The 21,581-nt window shown below is 41.0% G+C and overlaps 1 protein-coding gene across 1 annotated transcript in view; it reads right to left on the reverse strand.

Moving 5' to 3' along the window:
• LOC107122710 (CUB and sushi domain-containing protein 1-like) overlaps positions 1–21,581 on the reverse strand; it is a gene marked incomplete at both ends in the record, with an annotated part of 269,905 nt that overhangs the window by 139,626 nt on the left and 108,698 nt on the right. The window contains 3 exon segments of the mRNA XM_015425844.1: positions 7,110–7,226; positions 8,466–8,535; positions 13,189–13,307. Of these exon segments, the coding sequence (XP_015281330.1) occupies positions 7,110–7,226; positions 8,466–8,535; positions 13,189–13,307 (306 nt within the window).

The following is a 21,581-nucleotide window of genomic DNA, read 5'->3' on the forward strand; positions in this document are numbered from 1 at the left end:
ATTACAACTGCTCTCCAAATGGCAGAGATCAGTTCCCCTGGAGAAAATTATGGACTCTGTGGTAGTCAGGGCTTCAGAGTACGGAAGAGGCTGCAAGTGTGTGTGTGTGGGGGGGAAATGGAAAGCTGAAGAGTGAGGGGGAAATAAAGGTAGGTTGATGATTGGCTGGGAAGGAGATAGGGTTGCCAACTCCAGGTGGGAAATTTCTGGAGATTTGAGGGATGGAACCTGGAGAGGGTGAGGTTTGAGGAGGGGGGGAAACCTCAGACAGGTACAATGCCATAGACTTCATCCTCCCAACCAGCCATTCCCTCCTGGGGAACAACTGTTGCCAATCTCAGGAGAGGGGTGGAAATAACTCAGAATTACAACTGATTTCCAGGAGGGAGGGGAGAGAAGATGGAAAGCTGACATCAGAGGGCCAGATAATGGCAGGTTGATGCTTGGCTGGGAAGGAGATAGTGTTGCCAACTCCAGGTTGGGAAATTCATGGAGATTTGATGGGTGGAGCCTGGAGAGGGTGAGGTTTGAGGAGGGATAGGACCTCAGACAGGTACAATGCCATAGACTCCACCCACCAAACCAGCCATTTCCTCCTGGGTAACAATTGTTGCCAATCTCCAGGTGAGGGGTGGAGATCACTCAAAATTACAACTGCTCTTCAGGTAGCAGAGTTCAGTTCCTCCAGAGGTTGGCTGCTGAGGTTGCCACAGCACATTGACACTGAGTGCCCAAGGCCTTGGCACTCTCCCAGAGCCTCTTTCTAGAGCTTGTTGTATTTATTTCCACTACAGGCCTTATTCCTAGTGTTGACATACTTTTCTTCCTAAAACAGAAGAACGACACAGTAGCCAGTCCTCAAAAAAGGATAAGAAGGAGGAGAAAGCTGACCACATGTTGACATATTCAGCAATTGGTTGGCTGATATAATGATTCCCTGCTTCCCTTTATCTTTTTCTTGACTGAGCAGCCTCTTTTTTCTTTCTCTATCTCACCCAGTGATTTAAATGTATATTAGTCTTTTGTCTTTGTGTGATAATGGCACATATGAGGCTGGTGGTAATTTAAAACTAACAAACTACTTTATTTAACTTTTGAGGGGAAATGATCAGGTAGGTAACAGTTTTGGGACTTAGAAGGTGAACAGACAACAGGAATGAAATAACTTCGTATAAATATAAACAACACATAGTTTGCCCCAATCAAGTAACTAGTTATATTGACAGGACTTTAGGTTTTTAAAACTGTGGAGAGAGATCTCTTGGCAGTCACTGCTTAAATAAACAAGCATAAGGTTCTTTGACTCAAGAATATTAAAGTTTGTGAAGGCAGGAAGATTCACACCAGTTCCAATTTTCCTTATTAAGCAGGAGTTAGTTCCTTCAGGAAAGGGCTACTCATTCCATTTCCCTGATTCAGGATCTTCCTTGATCCCCTCACTCTCCTTAACTCTGCTTTACTATTCTCACTCCACTCACAACTGTCATTCTTAACTGCCATTTTTAGCTGCCACTCTCAACTGTAGAATTCCATTTGAATCCCCTGTCACTCAAGGTTCTCAGACTGGGTTATAGCATTATCCATTTATTTGTCAGTTACAGCCAACTACCCAGTATTTACGGGGGTGGTCCAGTCTGCCTATCCCGAGAGCTGGGCTGATACTCATCACCCATCTGGAGAAGGTGTTACATGCTCGTGCCCTGGCTGGTGATGCCATGACCATTGAATATGACAAAGGTTTCTCACAGCAAGAAGGCTAAGGTCACGGTGGGCCCTCACATTAAAAGTCGATTGAACCAAACCGAGTCAGACAGGTGAAGCACCAGGCCAAAGGGTTTGCTAGGAGTTTAATCAGGGGAAATGCCAACAAGCCCAGTGCAAGTTTGATCATAATTTTGACAATGCTTCCGGCAGCACCCCCAGGGTCTCCTGCCCTTGTAACTCGAATGGCTAGCTGCCCTTTTTGGACAACCAACTCCCCTCCAACACTGCCACCCAAAGAGAGGGAGGGTCCAACATCATCCCAGTCTCTGCCCCTGGGAAATGGCAGCTCATTAATTGAAAAGGGGTTGGCCTTCACTCTGGTCAGATGGGAAGCCCTTCACCCCATTATCATCTGCTACCCCCTTGTCAGCTGCTAAGTACCTTTGGGAGGATTTCAGTTATGAATTTCATATACCTTTTACTGCCCCCCCCCCATATCCCTATGGTCTCTGGCAATCTTAAATTGCCTGGAGAGATGCCTGAGACTGTGGCTGTCAAGGTAGTCAAGGAATGTGCTGCAGGCCAGGTGGTGGGTCCTTTTAGAGCCCCTCCCATCACTAATCTTCACATTTGGTGTACTGGTTAAGTGCACAGACTCTAATTGGGGAGAACTGGGTTTGATTCCGCACTCCTCCACTTGCACCTGCTGGATGACCTTGGGCAAGCCGTAGTTCTGTTGGAGCTGTTCTTGAAAAAGAGCAGTTACTGTCAGAGCCCTCTCAGCCCCACCTACCTCACAGGGTATCTGTTGTGGGGAGGGGAAGGGAAAGGAGTTTGTAAGCCACTCTGAGACTCCTTTGGGTAGTGAAGGGCAGGGTATAAATCCAATATCATCATCTTCTTCTCAAAAAGGATAATGGAGAGTGCAACTAATACACCACCTTTCTCAGGGGCTCCCCTGTCAATGAGGCCACCCCCCAAAAAAAATTTTGCTCAGCCAGGTATGTGGCCTTTGACCATGACATCAGCCGAGTTAGATCATGTGGCACTGGTGCTCTTATGGCCACATGTGACATCCCACCAGATTTCTGGCTGCTGCCTGTAAACCCTGGAGATTTTTGCTTGCTAGGCTGTAAGTTTCAAGGGTCTTATTATGTGGATTAGATCAGGCCCACGGGGTACTTGTGGCCTGCACATTTAAAACATTCAGTACTTTTCTGGAACAGGCCATGAAGGAAAAGACAGGGAGCCCCCATATTACACATTACTTGGATTACTACCTGTTTGTGGGCCTGGCAAAGAGTGCCACTTGCACCATGTTCCACAGCCTTTCAGTCCTTGATGGCTGAGTTGGGACTCCTGCTAGCCCAGGGGGAAACCAAGGGTCCTGCCACACAGCTAGTGTACATGGGCATCCAGCTACACTCGTCCTCCAGGACATTCAACTTCCCTGGGGACAAGCTGTGGGCCCTTAAGGCCTTGATTTCCCTGGCTCTCTCACACAGGAATTGTATCCTAAAGGAGCTCCAGTGCCTTATGGGGCATCTGAACTTCACCTGTAGGGTAGTGTCCCCAGGGTGGGCTCTCTGTGCCTGCCTGGACAGGTCCACTGCAGGGGCAACTTCCCTGCATCACCATATCAGGTTTACCCAGGGCATGAAGGAAGCTCTTCAAATCTGGTGCACCTATTTGCCTAACTTTAACAGCATCTCTTTCTGGCAAGAACCACTGGATTTAGCCTCAGACATTCAAGTCCGGTCAGATGCCACAAGTAGCATACGGTTCAGGGTCTGCTTCACGAGGTGGTGGCATGCCCAGCCATGGCTACCTCAAGGAGCTGAATCTGTCATTTTGTGGGACCTTTCTTTTTGGAGCTCTTTCCAAATTTATTGGCAGTGATCATTTGGCAGGAACACTTCAGGGACAAAAGAGTCCAGTTCTGGAGTGACAATCAGTTTGTTGTGTGGGTCATTAATAAGAGCCATCATGCTCATAGCAGATCATGCACCCAGCGAGCAGATTTGTCCAGGTTTGTTTGTCTGCTAACATAACATTTTCAGCTCAGCACGCTGCAGGTATCGATAGCAGCATCATGGATCCTTTATCTCACTTTCAGGAACAGATTGTAGCCTGGTGCTTGAGGTAAACCACCACCTGGATCTGTTCCCAGAAGGACTCTGGGCCTTATAATCTGTAATTCAGGGGGTATTAAACTCCATCGCTCCTTCCACTCTGCATGCCTACTATGAAGCAGCCTTCTCTGCTAGCACCAGCACCTGGCCAGTGTCTGAGACCATGATCCTCCAATACCTGGCCTTGATGTGGGATCAGGGCCCTGTACCTAAAACCATAACAGGCTATTTGGCGGCCATTTCCTTTTTTTACAAGACCTAAAGCTTCCTGGACCCATGCACCTCTTTTGCTGGCCTCCAGGCCATTGAGGATTGGAAGAGGTTCACCATACAGGCACCTCACCCCCGCAGACCCATCATATTAGCCACTCTCTCCTGGCTCATTTGTTGGCTTCGAGTACTATGCTGGTCGGCATTCGAGGATAAATTATTCAAGGCTGCCTTCATGCTGGCCTTCTTTGGGGCTCTCAGGGCGGGAGAATTAGGGGCTGGTTCATGCAGGGACTGCTCTGGCTGCATGTTGGGGTGCAGGACATTGCCATCAGTTGTTCTGAAGTCTGCCTGGTTGTCATGCTATGCAAAAATGACTGGAAAAGTAAGAGTGCATGCCTGTGTGTTTCTGCAAAGTACCTAGTCCAGCCCCTTATCCAGTATGGGCTACCTTGGCTTTCCTGTCAGTATGGCTTCCAAGGCCCCCTCCTCATTCATTTGGATGACTCTCCACTCACCACGTACCAATTTATCAGCATCCTCAGGGCCAGCCTGGTGGCTTCAGGTTTCCCCTGGAGAATTTGGGGCCCACTCCTTCAGAATCAGGGTGGCTACCACCACTGCCAGACTGGGGCTTCCCCCCTCCTGCATTCAGGCCATTGGGAGGTGGAGGTCTTCTGCATACAAAACATACATTCAACCACATTTGGAGGTTGACTACTAATGGTTTCTACTTTCAGCTCATTGTCAGAAGTTTGTCTTTTGTCTGTATCTGTGGTTACAGCATCGTCCAGTGGGCTGGAATCCACATGGCATCTATCAGCTAGGGTAGGCACTTGCGTTTGGAAGAAGCAGCACACATCATGTGGATTGTCATGAGGGAGAAGCTTTGGGACTTGCTTGTGCCTATGGTTCTGTATTGTGCCCCCTGGAGCGGGCCTCCTGATGCCCTGGTTATCCAGTTGGGGGGAGAACGACATTGCAGCTCTCAGGAACCTCAATCTAGAGTGTGTGGCCAAAGCCAACCGTCTCTGTGATCTTGATTTCCCAGCACTCAGTTTTTTTGGTCTGACTTGTTGGAGAGGTATTTATGGCACGGGGCCTGCTGCCCAGACAAGACGGATATGGACAGGAAGAAGGTCACCAAAGCAGTGGGCCAGGTAGTTGAGACCTTGGGAGGTCATCTGATTCTCATCTGGACATCTACTTTCAGCATGCAGCATTATTCTGACCATACAATGTCCATCTGTCAGAGTGGTGGTACAAAACCTGGCTGCATGGGATTTGACATGAACTTATAGTTGGGTTGCAGCTGTAAGAACTTTGGCAGGAGCCTGGTGGTTTCCCTGCCCATCTCTTGTGGCAGTATCTTAATGGGGCCAGATCCATTTTCTGGGGAAACATGGCCTATGCTCCTGTTTCCCTATCTTTGGGGAACTCCTCAAGGGATTTGGAGGTAAGAGAGGTCATGGCACCTTCACTCTCAAGTGGCAACGGAAACCATGCAATGGCTTGTGCCCACATGGAAGCCCACATCCTGCTATGCCATGGTAACCCCAGCACGAGGGCTGGGGGTGGGGTCTATAAATCAGTCTGCAGGCAGATCAGCCAATGCCAGGATCCATTTCCCCATACTGTGCCAAGGCTCTGTCAGCTGTAACCAATAAAGTTGTGGCCATTTAAGTATCTGTGGTCTCTTTCATGTCTTTTGGGTTAGCCTCATCATCTCCCTGTCTGTCTTTAGTGCTGGGCCCACAAGCAAGTGCCACAAGAACTACTGGCACTATCTTACAAATAAATATGTTTAAGAATAGCATAAGCAGTATTTGTTTTACAACAGAACAGCTTTTCAAGGTAGAAGAGATATTTTCTGTGGGTTTTACAATATGGAGTTAGGTATCCAATTAGACCAGTAGTACTGTAATGTTACTCTAATGTAGCAATAGAATGTCATCTTGCAAAACGCAAGTTGCATTTATAACCACATCATATCATGCTTTCATTATATACAAACCAATTAGCATTAATTCTCTAGACAAACATCTAAAAGGCAAGCAGGGCATTCTTTTAAAAAACGAACTTAATAATTATTAAAAACTGGCATTATAGCAGGATTTATAACAGCCAAACTGATTAACAACTAATTAGCTTAGCAAATAATATTATCTTTTCTGAATATATTATATTGCATAAATCCATGTAAGAAAGAAAATCTGTTAACAAAGAAAACAAATGGATGTCAAGCTAAGTGTTTAATAACAAGCTATTTTTAATTAGCTAAATCTTAAAAACCGGTATTATTTTTCATAGTAAGAAATCTCATTTTCATTTTATTATAGAAAATATTATTTAATATGACTGTCACCTTCTGTGGAACAGTTATTTATGGCCCTGCCAACCTAATTATTATTTATTCTAAGACTTTCCTTAAAATCACAGCTGCCATTCACTAATGAGTCCAGAAAGGTTGCAAACAAGTTCAAGCTATCCATGAAATTATTTGGATGAAAACTGCAGAACTTGTCAGTCTAGTTTTGATGTAAAAATACAGCCTTATTATCTACCTTCATTAATAATATATAAATTATCCATAAACACTCTGGAGGAAAAAAGGGAGGAGAGGAAGAGTGAATGACACAGCCTCCTGTTAGAAGACTGAGAAAGGACACACTTGATTGAATTAAATATTAATACTTTACTCAATACCATTGCACCAATTTACATTGTCCAGAGCCTGGCACAGTGATTTCACAAATAATTCTTCTATTAAAAGTAACATTCTCTTTCCGAATTTTGGGAATGATTCAGTACTTTCCTACACATGTCACTGGGTGCACATAACTCCTTCATATACACCAGTGCATGGTGGAAGGCCAACAAAGGATGTGATGGGGGCCAGGATTGCTTCCTGAACATTTTTGCTAAAAAAACACCCCACATTTGTTTGATAAAGCAGCACATATATGATTAGATTATTAACGTTGCTGAATTGAAATAACAGCTTTCAAGATAATCAGAAATTTAACTGATAAACTAAATTATTCTGTTGTCAGGATTACTTACCATATCCAACAGGCAACAATATCTTCCATGTGCAACCAAGGTTACTGGGATAGTTTCCTGGGAAGCCTGGGCTCAGGATTACTCCAGCTATATTTGTCAGAGTTCCACCACATTTAGCTTTTGAAAAGAAAATACATTAGTTCTTTTTAAATTAAATGGCTTATCCAATGATGAATAACTTAGGAAATACCAAGTAAGATCAATATAACACATACATAAAGGAACACATTGCCCTCTCTGCACTTCAAAGTACACAAAAGGCTCTTGTACTTCACAATTCCATGTGTCTGTCCAGGAACTGGCAGTAAGACAAACAGCCCCCCCCCCCCCCATGGCTCTTTTCTGTCTGAAAAAACATGCTGGTTGGAAGGCAGGGAATGACAAAGCCCCTCCTGCTCCCGCATGAGCACTTGAGAGCCCCCCCACACTACTGAAGACAAGTGATGGTCACATGTTAAACACAAGTTGGATTGGGGTTTCCCCAAACCGAGCTTGTGTTTAGCATCTTCATTAATTATACCCTGAGTGGGAGCCAGTGAATATAGAGTTTTCCAGGTTACTCAGGTGATGCAGTAATAATTGGTGAAACACTTGGAAAGGAATTTTACTTGTTCATAAACAGAGTGAATAGACATAGCATAAGGGACTGATGAAAATAGACCTACAAATGACATAATATATCAGTAGTGGACAGTTCATAGCTTACCAAGCCAAATACACCCCAAATAGAATTCTAGAAGCTAAATAATATTTAAACAGCTCTCTTGCTTCATGTCAGAATGCAACAAGGTATGAAATTCTCAACTTGGGAAAAAGAATATAGTGTTGGAAATGTACCACATGCTTAATCTATTGTTTTATCTGCTGTTCTTGATTATGATAACAATAATTAGCAAATATCTAGTGCATTTCAAGTATTTCAAAGACTTCAAACAGCAGATCTTTGAAGATTTGGAGTAAACAGGGGGAGAAGTAGTGGTTTGACTGAGATTATGTTAGTTTGTGGCTGAGGGGAGGGCAGAACTAAAGGCTTCAAACCTTTGCACTCTTCTGTTACTAGCTGTGTTGAGAGAATTGGTAGACAATACTTCCTCTCAATAGATGATAATGAAATATATTAAAAGCATATACTAAAAAGATAAAAACATACTTATTTGACAGGGAAAAGGGAACACCCTTTGTTTAAATTCAACTAATTGTGAATGGTTCCTGAATTTTAATTTAGTAGTCCAGCTTGACATTTTTCAATCCAATGGCCTTGCTCCCAGATCCAATGGCACCTCCTAAACTAAATTTACAGTTTTCTATTAATACAATCCATTAGAAGTATATGCTTATAAGAATATGTATGCATACCAATACACAGAGGAGAAGGATAGTTCCAACGGCGAACAGTTCCAGGCATACAAGAAATATGAGAACGTCCCTTAAAAAAAAAAAAAGCCCTGCATCATTTTTCTGTTTTTTACAGTTTTTCCCTGGTAATTTAACATAACAATTTAACAAGGCAACACTAGTGTTGCTGCTAAAATCCTTTTGCCAATTAATCTCCCGCTCTGCACTTTTACTACCCATGACAGTTTTCTAATTAAGGTTAAACAAAAAACTACTGCAATATTGAGAATCCCTTTAAAAATGGGAAACGAGTTGTGCCACATGTCTTAAGAAATTGTTTCACTACCACTGTTCTGAACTCAATTATTGCATAAGTTTGCAGAGCACTGTTGAGTTCTCCTTTTCATACTCTACTACACTAAAAAAGGCACTTTTTCAAGACCTTTTCAGTGGAGTGGCATAACATGAATGAGCCATATTGTCTTAAATTCACATACATGCAGAAATCTTTTTTGGTTTTGTACAAGTGCAACTACCATGGCTTCAGCCAAGATCCCTGGGAAGTGCAATTTGATGAAGATGCTGAGAATGTTGCATTAGAGGTAGAATATGTCCTAGTCCACTGCCATTTCCATCAAAAGATCTGCTCAAAATATATATCCCCTTTGCTTGATAGAAACCCAGGATGTTCAAATCAAGCGTATGTTAGAATGCTCCTCACGGGAGAAAATGCACAGGTTAGAGTACTCACTATGAAATTTTGTGCAGCAGTTTGCAAAGCCCGACAGAATATCTTAGACAACAATGAATAGTAGTAATCTATAGCAGTAATGGTTTTTGAACTTAAGATATAAACTGGTCTGGCATAAATAGTACATTAATTTTATGAGATAATATTGTTACAATTATGGTATTTATTCATCCAAAATAGGCTTTTTTGTACATAATTTCTTTAATGTATATTTGTACCATATTTTAAACGGAAGTTTATGTAAGTGTAATATCTTGTCCTGTGTTTATACTGGTCTATGGCTGTAATGAAGGATACTACTACTACTACCACCACCACCACCACCACCACCAAGGATATATGGTATTGCTGCCTTCATAACTACTGTTTCTTGGAAAGAAGGAATGACTATTGAGGTGGTATGTCCAGGGGTATTTGGGGCCGGAGCGCGCCGGAGCACGGCGCCGGCAGCCTAGGAGCAAGCGCAAATTGTGGTGTGGCAAACCCCGCCCCCACCTCCCAGCGCCTAAGGGCTGGGGCCAGGAGGAGGCCTGAAGAGACCCGCCACTGCGCACAAAGCATGAACCAAACCACAAGTGGATATGAACAGGGAGGTTGGTTCATGAATTGAACTGGTTCATGACCCTGGCTTTCTGGCAGGGAGCAGAAAGCAGGGATTCTTCCTGAGAAAAGTGGATGGAAGCAGAAAGCAGTGGGCAACAGAAAGGGTTAAATGGCTTGGAGTCATTTAAACCTCTGCTTTCTGCTCCCCCCCACTTTTTGTGGAGAGTAGAAAGCAGGGGTTTCCCTGCAAAAAGCAACGGGGAGCAGAAGCAGGGATTTAAATAACTCCAACCCATTTAAACCCTTTTTCCTACTCTTCACGAATCATCATAAACTGCCTTAAAATTCATGGAAGTACATGGTGGCTCTCAGAACTTTGGTTTGTGAACCACGAACTGACCAAAATTTGTCATGAATATTGTGAGCTGGAAATTTGTGAGCCAGTTCATGCCTATCCCTAACCATTTCTATCAACATAAATACAATATGCACTACCTGTTAAATATCTGTAATCCAGGTCCCATGACCAATGAATCCTCAAGAACATTAATGAAAATATGACAGTAAAATCAAACATTTATTTGGAAACTTGTTCTTTTTTAAAAAAAACAATGTTATTAGGATATAATAATAAGCTTCTATCAACATAAATACAACATGCACTAGCTGTTAAATATCTGTAATCCTGGTCCCATGACCACTGAATCCTCAAGAACATTATTTGCAAACTTGTTCTTTTTTAAAAAAACAATTTTATTAGGATATAATAATAAGTAAAATTTTATGTCATATAACAAACTTTTCATATCCTTTTATCCAAATATCGCACCCTTCATTTCTTCTCTCTACTCTCTCTCTTTTTTCCCCTCTTTCCTCCTTCTATGGCCCAACTCTAGTGAGGCCAGCTGGGGAAGGGGATGGGAGGCTTTTGAAAATGCCTCCCCCCTTTTGCTTCCCCTTCTGACATCACTTCCAGTGATGTCAGGGGGCGTGACATATGCTAATAGCCTAGTAGCTCATTAGCATACCATATGCTAACGAGATCCTGCAGCTCTTTTTCTACGAAAAGACCCCTGGGTATGTCCATTGTATATATAGCTAGATGTTAAATGTTAAAAAGCAGCCAGTAATGAATAGCTGAAAGTCCACTGAAGTAAATGGGTTTAAACTTGTCAATCTGTCTGCTGGGTAGATTGGGAAGTGCTAGAAATCCCAATTATTTGACCAAGTACTGTCAAATTTCTTTTTAAAGAGTAGATGAGTACATGGACTCTTTATTTGCTTTACACTAGCCTCAGTAGCTCCAGAGGTATGTCAATTACTGTTGAGCTAACCTCTATCACAGCCTACAAAATGGTCTGCTATGACATGCAATATCTTTGTTACTGGCTGAGAAGCAAGACTATGAGTTTGGAAAATGAAGTCTTCAACATTAATAAGAAAACTCAATAATGCAAGCAAGTTATTAGCATGGTATTTATGAATGCACATTTATTTGCTCTGCTGAGGTAATCAGAATGAGCAGCCAAACAATGCTAGTGGCAAAGATAATGGCTGGAATGAAACCATACTTTTCAAATACCCCTTGAGGGGCAAATTGGGGAAAGGTATGCATAGATGCAGGCAACACATGTCTAAAATAGTTCAGAAAGAAGAAATCCTTAGTATACAATTTGCAACTAAGGTTCAACTCTTACTTGTGAAAGTCTCAGTTAACTCAAAAAAAGTTACTCTCAAGCAAACATGCATAGGCTTGGGCTACAACTTGCTCTACTGAATCAAGATGCAAACTTGTTCTAAATGATCTTTTTCTCCACTTTTATATAGCTAGATTTTTTTCTTTAAATCTGTAACATATTTTGCTCAGGTCATTTCCTAAAATATGGCAAAGAAAACAGCTAATGTAGTTTCTTTAATTGTAGCAAATTATGCTGATGAGGGGAAAGTACAGTTCATGACCCTGGATTTCTGCTCCCCACCATTTCTGGCAGGAAGCAGAAAGCAGGGGTTCTTCCTGAGAAAAGTGGAGGGAAGCAGAAAGCAGGGGGTTAAATGGCTTGGAGTCATTTAAACCTCTGCTTTCTGCTCCCCACCACTTTTTGTGGAGAGTAGAAAGCAGGGGTTTCCCTGCAAAAAGCAACGGGGAGCAGAAGCAGGGATTTAAATAACTCCAACCCATTTAAACCCTTTTTCCTACTCTTCACGAATCATCATAAACTGCCTTAAAATTCATGGAAGTACATGGTGGCTCTCAGAACTTTGGTTTGTGAACCACGAACTGACCAAAATTTGTCATGAATTTTGTGAGCTGGAAATTTGTGAGCCAGTTCATGCCTATCCCTAACCACTTCTATCAACATAAATACAACATGCACTAGCTGTTAAATATCTGTAATCCTGGTCCCATGACCACTGAATCCTCAAGAACATTATTTGCAAACTTGTTCTTTTTTAAAAAAACAATTTTATTAGGATATAATAATAAGTAAAATTTTATGTCATATAACAAACTTTTCATATCCTTTTATCCAAATATCGCCCCCCTTCTGACTTCCCACAGTGCTCAAACCCCTATTACATTCTTGAATTTTTCCTCCTTTTCCAATTCTTTAACAACATAATTCTTTCAGGTAACGTAACTTTTTGCTTCTTGATTTTTAAGCTTTCTTGTCATTTTGTCCATCTCAACCATAAAAAGTAACTTTTTCAACCATTCCCAGATATCGGGAGTTCTTTCTTGCTTCCAACATTGAGCGTATATCATTCTGGCAGTTGTAATCATATACCATATTAAAGTCCGTTTTGCAATATTAACTTCCTCCATTTTAAGTCCCAAAAGGAACACTTCAGGTTCCTTCTTAATTTTACATTTCATTATTTTTTCCATCTCCGTATGGACCTCAGTCCAAATTTTTTTTGCTTTATCACATGTCTACCACATAAGGTAAAAAGAGCCTTCTATTTTTTTACATTTCCAACATTTGTTTGATAAATTGTTACTTATATTCAGTATCTTTTTTGGTGTCATATACCATCTATACATCATCTTATAACAGTTCTCTTTTAGATGCAAACTTGTTCTAAATGATCTTTTTCTCCACTTTTATATAGCTAGATTTTTTTCTTTAAATCTGTAACATATTTTGCTCAGGTCATTTCCTAAAATATGGCAAAGAAAACAGCTAATGTAGTTTCTTTAATTGTAGCAAATTATGCTGATGAGGGGAAAGTATGCAGTACTCTTCAGCAAGCAGGACAGCAGTTACTTCTGCTCACTATGAATGGCAGAGAAAGATTGATATTTTCATTTTCATGAAAAGAAGTTTAAAAGTTTATGTTCCATTTCACCAAAAGGGTTTCCACAGTAGGTAGTACAGTACCACTATTAAATCCTGGGAATATGAAATGTGAAAGCAACATATACAACATCTTGAAGGAGAATGGAAGTACCTGTAATGTGTATCCTGGCTCACACTGAAATGACAAAACATCATTCACCATATATCTATCGCCCACTTTGAATCCATTGCTAGGAATTACGGGTTCTGGGCAGGCAGCAAGGCCCACAGCTAAAATAAAGGGAGGAAAGGAAACAAACATATATTAAAATGTTTTGCTTTTGTGTTGTTTTGTTTGTTTGGTTAGCACTTAAATTCATCTAAGTACTTTATGCAGAACCAAATAAAAGACAAGTCCCTGCTTGAATACTTACAATCCAAGGCACAGGAAGAAAAGGAATGAGGATGATAATAAATTATTTCTTACCAACACAAACTGTAATTTCCTGGAAGTGGAAAATGCCACATATGATTTGTTTACAATTCAATAAAATTAGTTTTAAAATATGATGTTCTAAATGTTTAGTCACACACATGGAAAAGAGGCATATTCCTACTTTAATGAAACTGTTCAAATATTTATGCATACAAGTGAGGGGTCAGCAAGGACTTGGGGAATCTTATTTCTTCCCATAGCTCCCTCTCCACTCTATCTTTGCTTTCCCTCCTTCCCTCCCACTGGCAGGTCTTACAGCTTGTCCCCTTTGTCTCAGCCACCTACCTATATTTCTCTGTTTCTCCTTCCTTTTTATCTTAACTGCTCATCCAGCCTCCCCTCTCCCCCTCTTCTTGCTTCCTTCCTTCTCTCCTTTCCATGTTTTACCTTTTTCAGTCTCTCTCTATACTTCCCGTCTTGGCTAACTTGAATCAAGGCATGGATGCTGAAAAGTACTGAGATCGGAGACCCAGCATAGTGAATCAGCTCCTGTTTATTGGATTACATCAGGAATGAAAGATACCTTGGCCGGGCAGTGCCCAGCTTATATGCGTGCCCCACACCACACCCATACACACCCATCACCCATGATTGGCTCTATTTACAAGTCAACACCTTAATAGGTCTACTCTCAGATCCAGGCAAACCCATTGGTGCACTCTAGGATATGAAATGGCTATTGTCTTAGGATCGAAGGTTTGTCGGATCGCATGGCCAGACTATCACCGTGATGGCCATCTTACTGCAGCTAATACACAACAGATGCCTCAGCAACATGGTCTGGGGTTTCCTAGCAACCCCCAAAATGGCCAGAGAGATCTTCCCACATAGTCTAGTGAAGTGTCTATTAGCATAGTCTAGTGAAGTGTCTATATTTTTGGGAGGAAGTTATACTCTCTCAAATTTATTTTGTTCCTAGATTTCAGAATTTTCTGCAGACCTGGGGCTTCCTACACATCTGTTCCTAGCCCCATTATGCAGATTTTTTGATCTGCACTCTAGTGCCAGGTTTAGACCTGCATCTAAATGTCCAAAAGGAAAATACTGCATAGTATGATCATGCTGTTCTATAGTAGGAAGGGGACTGAAGTGAAAAAATAGTAAATCTATCAGCATTGGGCAGACCAGGGAGGAATTTCTTAAGCCACATGCTTTAGAATATCAAGCAGTGCCTTTTTTGCACAGGAAATTGCCTACTGCATGCTCTTCACAGGTCATCTAACTCTTTTGGAATAGGACATAAAACCCATTAATGTCAATATTGATAACTCTCCCAGTGATCTCATCTCAGTTCCTGCTTGTTAAATAATTTTGTCATTCCAGCTCTGGCACAAGACATACATCCATGCACGTCATTACAGTGACCTCTAACATTTTCTAGGCATCACTGCCATGAATGACAAGAAAGCTCACAGCACTGCAATCTAGAAAATGTTTCTGAACATGTATTAGTATTCCTTGCATGGCACCATCAACTAGCCAAAATAAAATTCCCTAGGCAATTTGATCCAGTGTCAGAACAGCATTGTTTCTCACTTTTTCAGTATAGTATAGTCTAGTAGAATGTAAAATAAACAGTATACAGTTTTTGCGGCATGTCAGTATTTAAGTTTTATGAAGTACCTATTTGCACTGAATAGTGTTGTTTTTTGGTAATAAAACTATAATATATGTAATTCCTAAACTTGTCCCACCATACATATAAAAAAAATCTGCATAATGGGCCCACCCAGGAATAGACGAGTTCACATGAGAAGGGAAAAAGGATTGATGGATTCACTTTACTCCATAGAGTTTTTATCTGAAATTCTTGCTGAACACAACACTGCAATGATATTTTTGTGTATCAAAGCTTCTTCTCAGAGCTGTTCTTACTCATGACAATTGCTGTCATTTATACAACTTCTTTGACTAAAATTTAAAGTAGTTCATAATTATGGCATTTCGTGTCATGTATTTCACCAAGAAATTTTTAGCTGATGTTAAAACAAAAATAATCTCTTGATTGCAGTGTTTATATCATTCTTTCCGTACAAATGTAATGATCTACAAGTGAAATATTCAGAATTCAGTTAGTGAGATAATATAGTAAAATTATAATACAGTAAAATCAAATCGGAGTAAATAGGAATGAAGTAAACAGAGAGGAACGGCAATGGCATTCAGAACTTACTCTCATTTGATTTTTTGTAATTTCTCCTCAGGGAGATGATGATTTTACATTGTTGATCTGTTGAAACTGTGCTTCTACCCTGAGGACTCTTCTATGAGGATGATTTGATGCTGCTAGATGTTTACACTGCTTTTACGCTCTAGCTTGGTTTTAATAGTCTCTTAATTTGAAGGATTTTTATGTTTTACAATTTACCTTGTTTTACTTTGTAAACTGTCTCCAGCAGGTTCTCTGGAGACAGGGGGAGAAGTGCAGAAGACCATGCCAGCTGAGTACCAGCAGTTGACTATGTTTGTCTCTTTTCTGCTATGGGCACTTAAAGCCTGGGTATACACAGAGACATGAGCCCTTGGGCATCGGCTGATGTATCTGCTCTGTATTCAGTAGCCTTTTCCCCTCCTTCTCCTGTTTGATTCTATTGTAATTTTTTGTATTGTGTTTGTGTGTATTTTAAGCTGCTATACGTTCAACAAAACACAATAGTAGTATATAAATTAATTAATTAGTTTTATCAGGAAACCACAGAAGTCTTTGTGAAACTTTGGAGCCTTGCAAAGATGTCTGAAGGCTCCTAAAGGCTTCTGGAGTCATCACCAATTCCCATAGCACCAGCCCATAAGAATGTCGGCAGACCCAACAGCCATTTTCCATCAGCTGTCAGAGACCAGGTGTGTTCTACCATGTGAAGGGCTGTAACAAGGGTTGCCAGAACCCATTTTCTCCCCAGCGGGGAGATTTGGGTATGTGTGTTGGGAGGTAGTGGGGCCATCCCTGACATGATAACATCACAGAGTGACATCATCACACCAGGAATGCAGCGCCGCACACACACACCCTCCCCACTTGGTACCTAAAGTTATCCTGGCACACAACTCCTGATAAAAATAATTAATTAGATTGTTTATATACTGCTTTTCTTTGTGGACCGCCACATAGAAATCCTGGTCTCCAGAAGCCACCCACCCAACTTTCAGAGCTGCATTTATTTATTTAAAACACGTATCAGCTGCTTTTCTCCCATGTGGAACTCAAGGCAACATACAATATTAATAAAAAATAAATACAATAAAGCAACTGTTATAAGTCTATAAAAGTCACAGTTTAAAAATTCCAGTTAGGAATGCCAATAATAAAAGCTAAATCAATAAAAATGCAGTCCTAAATAAAACTGTCTTCAACTACCTCACAAAGATTGACAATGAGGAGGCCAGAGATGCATCCTGTAGTCACCCATTTTAGGGTTGCCAACCTCTGGATGGGGGTTGAAAGTCTCCTAGAATTACAACTGCTTTCTCTAAGCATTCGTCTCTGGCTATAAACTGTTTTGTAGGTGCAAGTATACAAGTTATTCACTGTTAACCCTTTCTGAGGAAGTGAGGTTTTCTTATGTTTTAAATACAGTACATGTATAATGTATATAATATATATGTATATAAAATGCACTCCTAAATAAAACTGTCTTCAACTATCTCCTGGAGATCGACAATGAGTGGGCCAGGTGCTCCTCCTGTAGTCATGTGGTGGGCTTCCCCAATGCTGGCCCAGAAGGTTCCCAAGTTAGTGTCTGGGGTGGCTCTGGCACTGGGAGTGGGCCTGCTGCCAAATAACTCATAACAAAGATGTAATTGGGAGCATCATGAGGTTCCTGATGCCTCCAACCCAACTTACTTGCTTCTTCATTGATGCAGGCAGGCTTGGAAATACGCAGTAAAGAAGATTCTTCCTCCTTCATCCTTTCTTAAACAGCACCTTATTTACAGTCAGACATTTTGGGAACATCATTTCCCTGTATACAATGGGCACCTCAGCTGGTGATATAACAGCAGGGGAAGGAGGAGGAAGAGTCCTCTTTGTTCTGATCTGGATAGCCCGATCTCGTCAGATCTCAGAGCGAAGCAGTGTTGGCCCTGGCTAGTATTTGAATAGACAACCTCCAAGGAATACCAGGGCCGTGATGCAGAGGCAGCTATGGCAAACCACCTCTGAAACATCTCTTACCTTAAAAAACAAGTCTAGTGGTGCATAACACTAAAAGAGCTAGAACTTCTGGCTGCCAGACTATCTTAGGATCTCCTAACTATACTATGCACATTGCCATTATTGATAGGCAAAGCTGAATAAAGGGTTATTTGGGGGGCTGTTCAGCATCAAATGGCTGAGAATTGTATTCCAAGCATACGTTGGCAATTCTAAACCATGACATAAACAAGAACTAAACATTATGTTAAGTGGGGAGAGACACTATTTTAAAGAAAACCACAAAATAATGTGCATTATACACATATTCAACAACTATTAAATTTAATTATGACCAAGTGTAACCTTTCTATTTATAGAACCTGGCAGCTTAGAGATAGTGAAATACAAAAGATGGCAATGTGGACTAAATATTAGAGAGTTTCTGAGTCAAATTTCACACCAGCTCTGAACTCACTAGTAGCCTCAGTCTTTCATTTGCAGAATGGATAGAACTGTACTTTAATGCCCATCAAACAAGTTGCTAGGCCATTATCATTTAGACTTAAGGATGCATTAACATGAACATTTTCAGGGGGGTTCTTTTTTATCTATATCTCATATTCTCTCCTCCTTACTGCTATTCAAAAAGTTTATGGGTTTTTTAACAGCTGTTTGTTTTACATCTACTTTATGCAACAACCACAACAACAAACCTTAATTGGCATTATACACTAAGGAGAACACAAGACATAAGAATTACTCATTACGGTTAACACAAATCTTGGTTTTTAGAAGCCAGATACAGAGAACACAAGACTTAAGAATTACTCATTACGGTTAACAAATCTTGGTTTTTAGAAGCCAGATACAAAAAAGTTGCCACTAACACTTACAGCATTCTTTGAGGAAAGAAGAAAAATGGACTTATAATTATTGGAATAGCCTATTAAATCCTTTAACAACTGGTCTAAATACTTAGAACGAATGACGATAATAATCACAGTACAGAAGGACATGCTCAATACTTTCTACTTCCTTTCTTCCACAGTCACATAGCCTCTGTGCATAAGGAGTCTTGGGAAATCTCCCTTGAAGTAGAGGGCAATACATTAAAACATATAAGCTCTGCAAGTACATGGATCATTGAGGGAGAAAAATATGATGCTATCATCCCCATGGGAGGAATCCCTAATCTCAGGGGAGAACATCTGCCCGAGGCATGACTATGTAGTTCTTGCAATTCAATATCCAAAAGTCTTTGTTTAAGTCAGACAAAGACATCTTTTTCTGACAGGGAAAGCAGCTCATCAAAGCTTATCCCTGTAACAGCAATCTTCTTCTCTATAAATGTCAGCCAAGAGGACTGATGAAACTCTGTTAAAACTAAAGAAACAATACAGTCGGAATGAGAAGTGGTTTTAAAATGTAATTTTAGCCAGAATTTAAATGTTATTAACCATGCTCTAGTCTCTAGCGACCTTTGGTTAATTTCAAGACACATTGCAATATAAGAGACACACATATGAAGGCCTAGGATTTTCCGAAGGAAGCTAGACTGATTTTTTTCTGTCTCCTTATCAATAGCATCAATCCAAATTGGAGTCCTATAGAGCAATTTAGCACATAGTTTTTGATTAAAAACTCATAGGGCAGCTGGGACATACTGGTTGCCCTTAGAATAGTAAAAACAGGTCCTTATTCATGGATTTCATCACTTCCTTTTTGTGAGCAGCCCATCTGGAATTACAGTGGAAGAGCACTCCTAGGTATCTGAAGGTTTTAACTTGCTCAGTGTGATACCCCCATATAATCCACTTAGACAGTTTCCATGAATTCTCAAAAACAATAATTTTGGACTTCTGGAAATTTAGAGTCAATGAGTTTAACTCAAAATAATCCATAAAACGATACAGCAACCTTTTCAGACCTAAACGTGCGAGAGAAAGCAACACAGCATTGTCAGTGTATAGCAAGAAAGAGACATGTAATGCACCAAGTTTGGGGCTATGCCCATCAATGGTGTTCAAAAAAGGAGCCTTAATAAAAAGGTTAAACAATGAAGGTGCTAAGATACATCCTTGTTTAACTCCTAAGCTAATTGGAATCGTATGAGTCAAGTCACCCTCCTTCGAACATCGAATTTGGCAGGTTGTATTAGTATGCACTGGAGCTGCAGTGGCTCAAGTGGTTAAGATGCTGAACTGCAGGCTGTGGAAGGTCAGTAGTTCAGCAGTCTGAGACCCGAGTGCCGCATGATGGAGTGAGCTCCCATCTCTAGTTCCAGCTCCTGCCAACCTAGCAGTTCGAAAGCAAGAAATTGCAAGTAGATAAATAGGTACCACTTCGGTGGGAACAGCATTCCGTGCGCATTGGTGTTTAGTCATGCCGGCCACATAACCACGGAAACGTCTTTGGACAGCGCTGGCTTTGAAACGGAGATGAGCACCGCAACCCTAGCGTTGGATTCGACTGGCTTTCGAGCAAGGGAACCTTTACCTTTATTAGTATGCAATTTTTTAATTAGAAGGAGAAGTCTCATATCAATCCCTTGATCCCTAAGTTTCTTCCAAAGAAGGTCTCTCGATACAGAATCAAAGGTGCCCCTAAGATTTAAGAAAGCTGCAAACAACTTAGGGCCCTTTCCTTTCCTATATTTCTCCACTAAGTGACTTAACACTACACAATGATCAAGGGTTGATTTTCTTCTACAAAACCCAATTTGCTCTATACCCAAAATTTGCTGTTCAGACATGCATAAATTGAGTTTTTAGCCAGATATCTCACGTACAATTTCCCAACAGTAGAAAGCAAGCTAATAGGCCTATAGTTACAAGGGAGATGGCAGTCACCTTTCTAATATACAGGAACCACTACTGCATTCGTCCAAGCTTCAGGTATTACACCTGTCATATTTATAGTTTTAAAAAGGGGCAGCAAGGAAGGGGGCCAACACTCAGGGGATGCTTTCATCAGCTCGGGAGGAATAACATCAGGCCCAGGGGCCTTCCCTGGTTTAATGCACTTAATTAATAGCTCAACCTCCTCTGGCTGGACAGGTGACCACTCTAGACAATCAGCCAAATTAAGGTCAAAGTCATCTAAAGGGCAAACTCAGCTCTCCCTGAAAACTTCTAAGAAGTGATCAAACCAGTCACAAGGTGAAATCAAGCTGTTGGAAATATGCTTACAGCCCAAGGACTCAGACACTACTGTTCAAAATTTCCTAGTGTCATTATTCAATGTTGCCTGGATAAGAGGTTCCCAGCATTTTTGTGTAAAGGCCTGTTGCTTAGGTTTATAAAGTTGATGCAGTTGAATTTTTAACTTGAAAAATTCCATCGGCAGTCTATCTGACCTGGATGCCTTATACTGATGATAGCACGAATATGAGACGTCATTTGGTGGCATTCATTATCAAATCAATTACTCCTACTACCAAGTTTAATTTGCTGTTGTTGCACCACTTGCAACCTAAAGACATCAGACAGTTGCATTACAACCTTGTCATATTCTCGAAACAAATCAGATGGTTGATTTAGATTCCTAAAAATTGATAAAAATGTATCTAAGGCAGCTTCATTAAGAACACCAGCTACTTTTTGGGCCAGCCTATTAGACCAAGAGATTATAGGCAGTCTAATGGTCAGATTGGAGGACACAGTTCTTGGCTGGTCTAAACTCTCAACAGGAAGAGGAGACTCAATAGCTAAGGAAAGGTGAAATTGGTCACTGTCTATATGATCCAAAATTGAGAATATTCTCACCTGTTCCCATAATGCTGGTGAAATTAAAAAATAATCAATCACACTACTTCCTTGCTTTGAGGCATAGGTGAATTCACCAGGAAAATCATGGGAAGGAACATCATTCAAGATGGACAGATTAAACCTAAGACAAAGCTGAGCAAGGTGAATCCCTGCCTTGTTGATATAAGAGT

This window comes from Gekko japonicus, unplaced genomic scaffold (assembly GCF_001447785.1).
Source record: "Gekko japonicus isolate JY-2015 unplaced genomic scaffold, Gekko_japonicus_V1.1 scaffold2349, whole genome shotgun sequence".
NCBI classification, from domain to species: Eukaryota; Metazoa; Chordata; class Lepidosauria; order Squamata; family Gekkonidae; genus Gekko; species Gekko japonicus.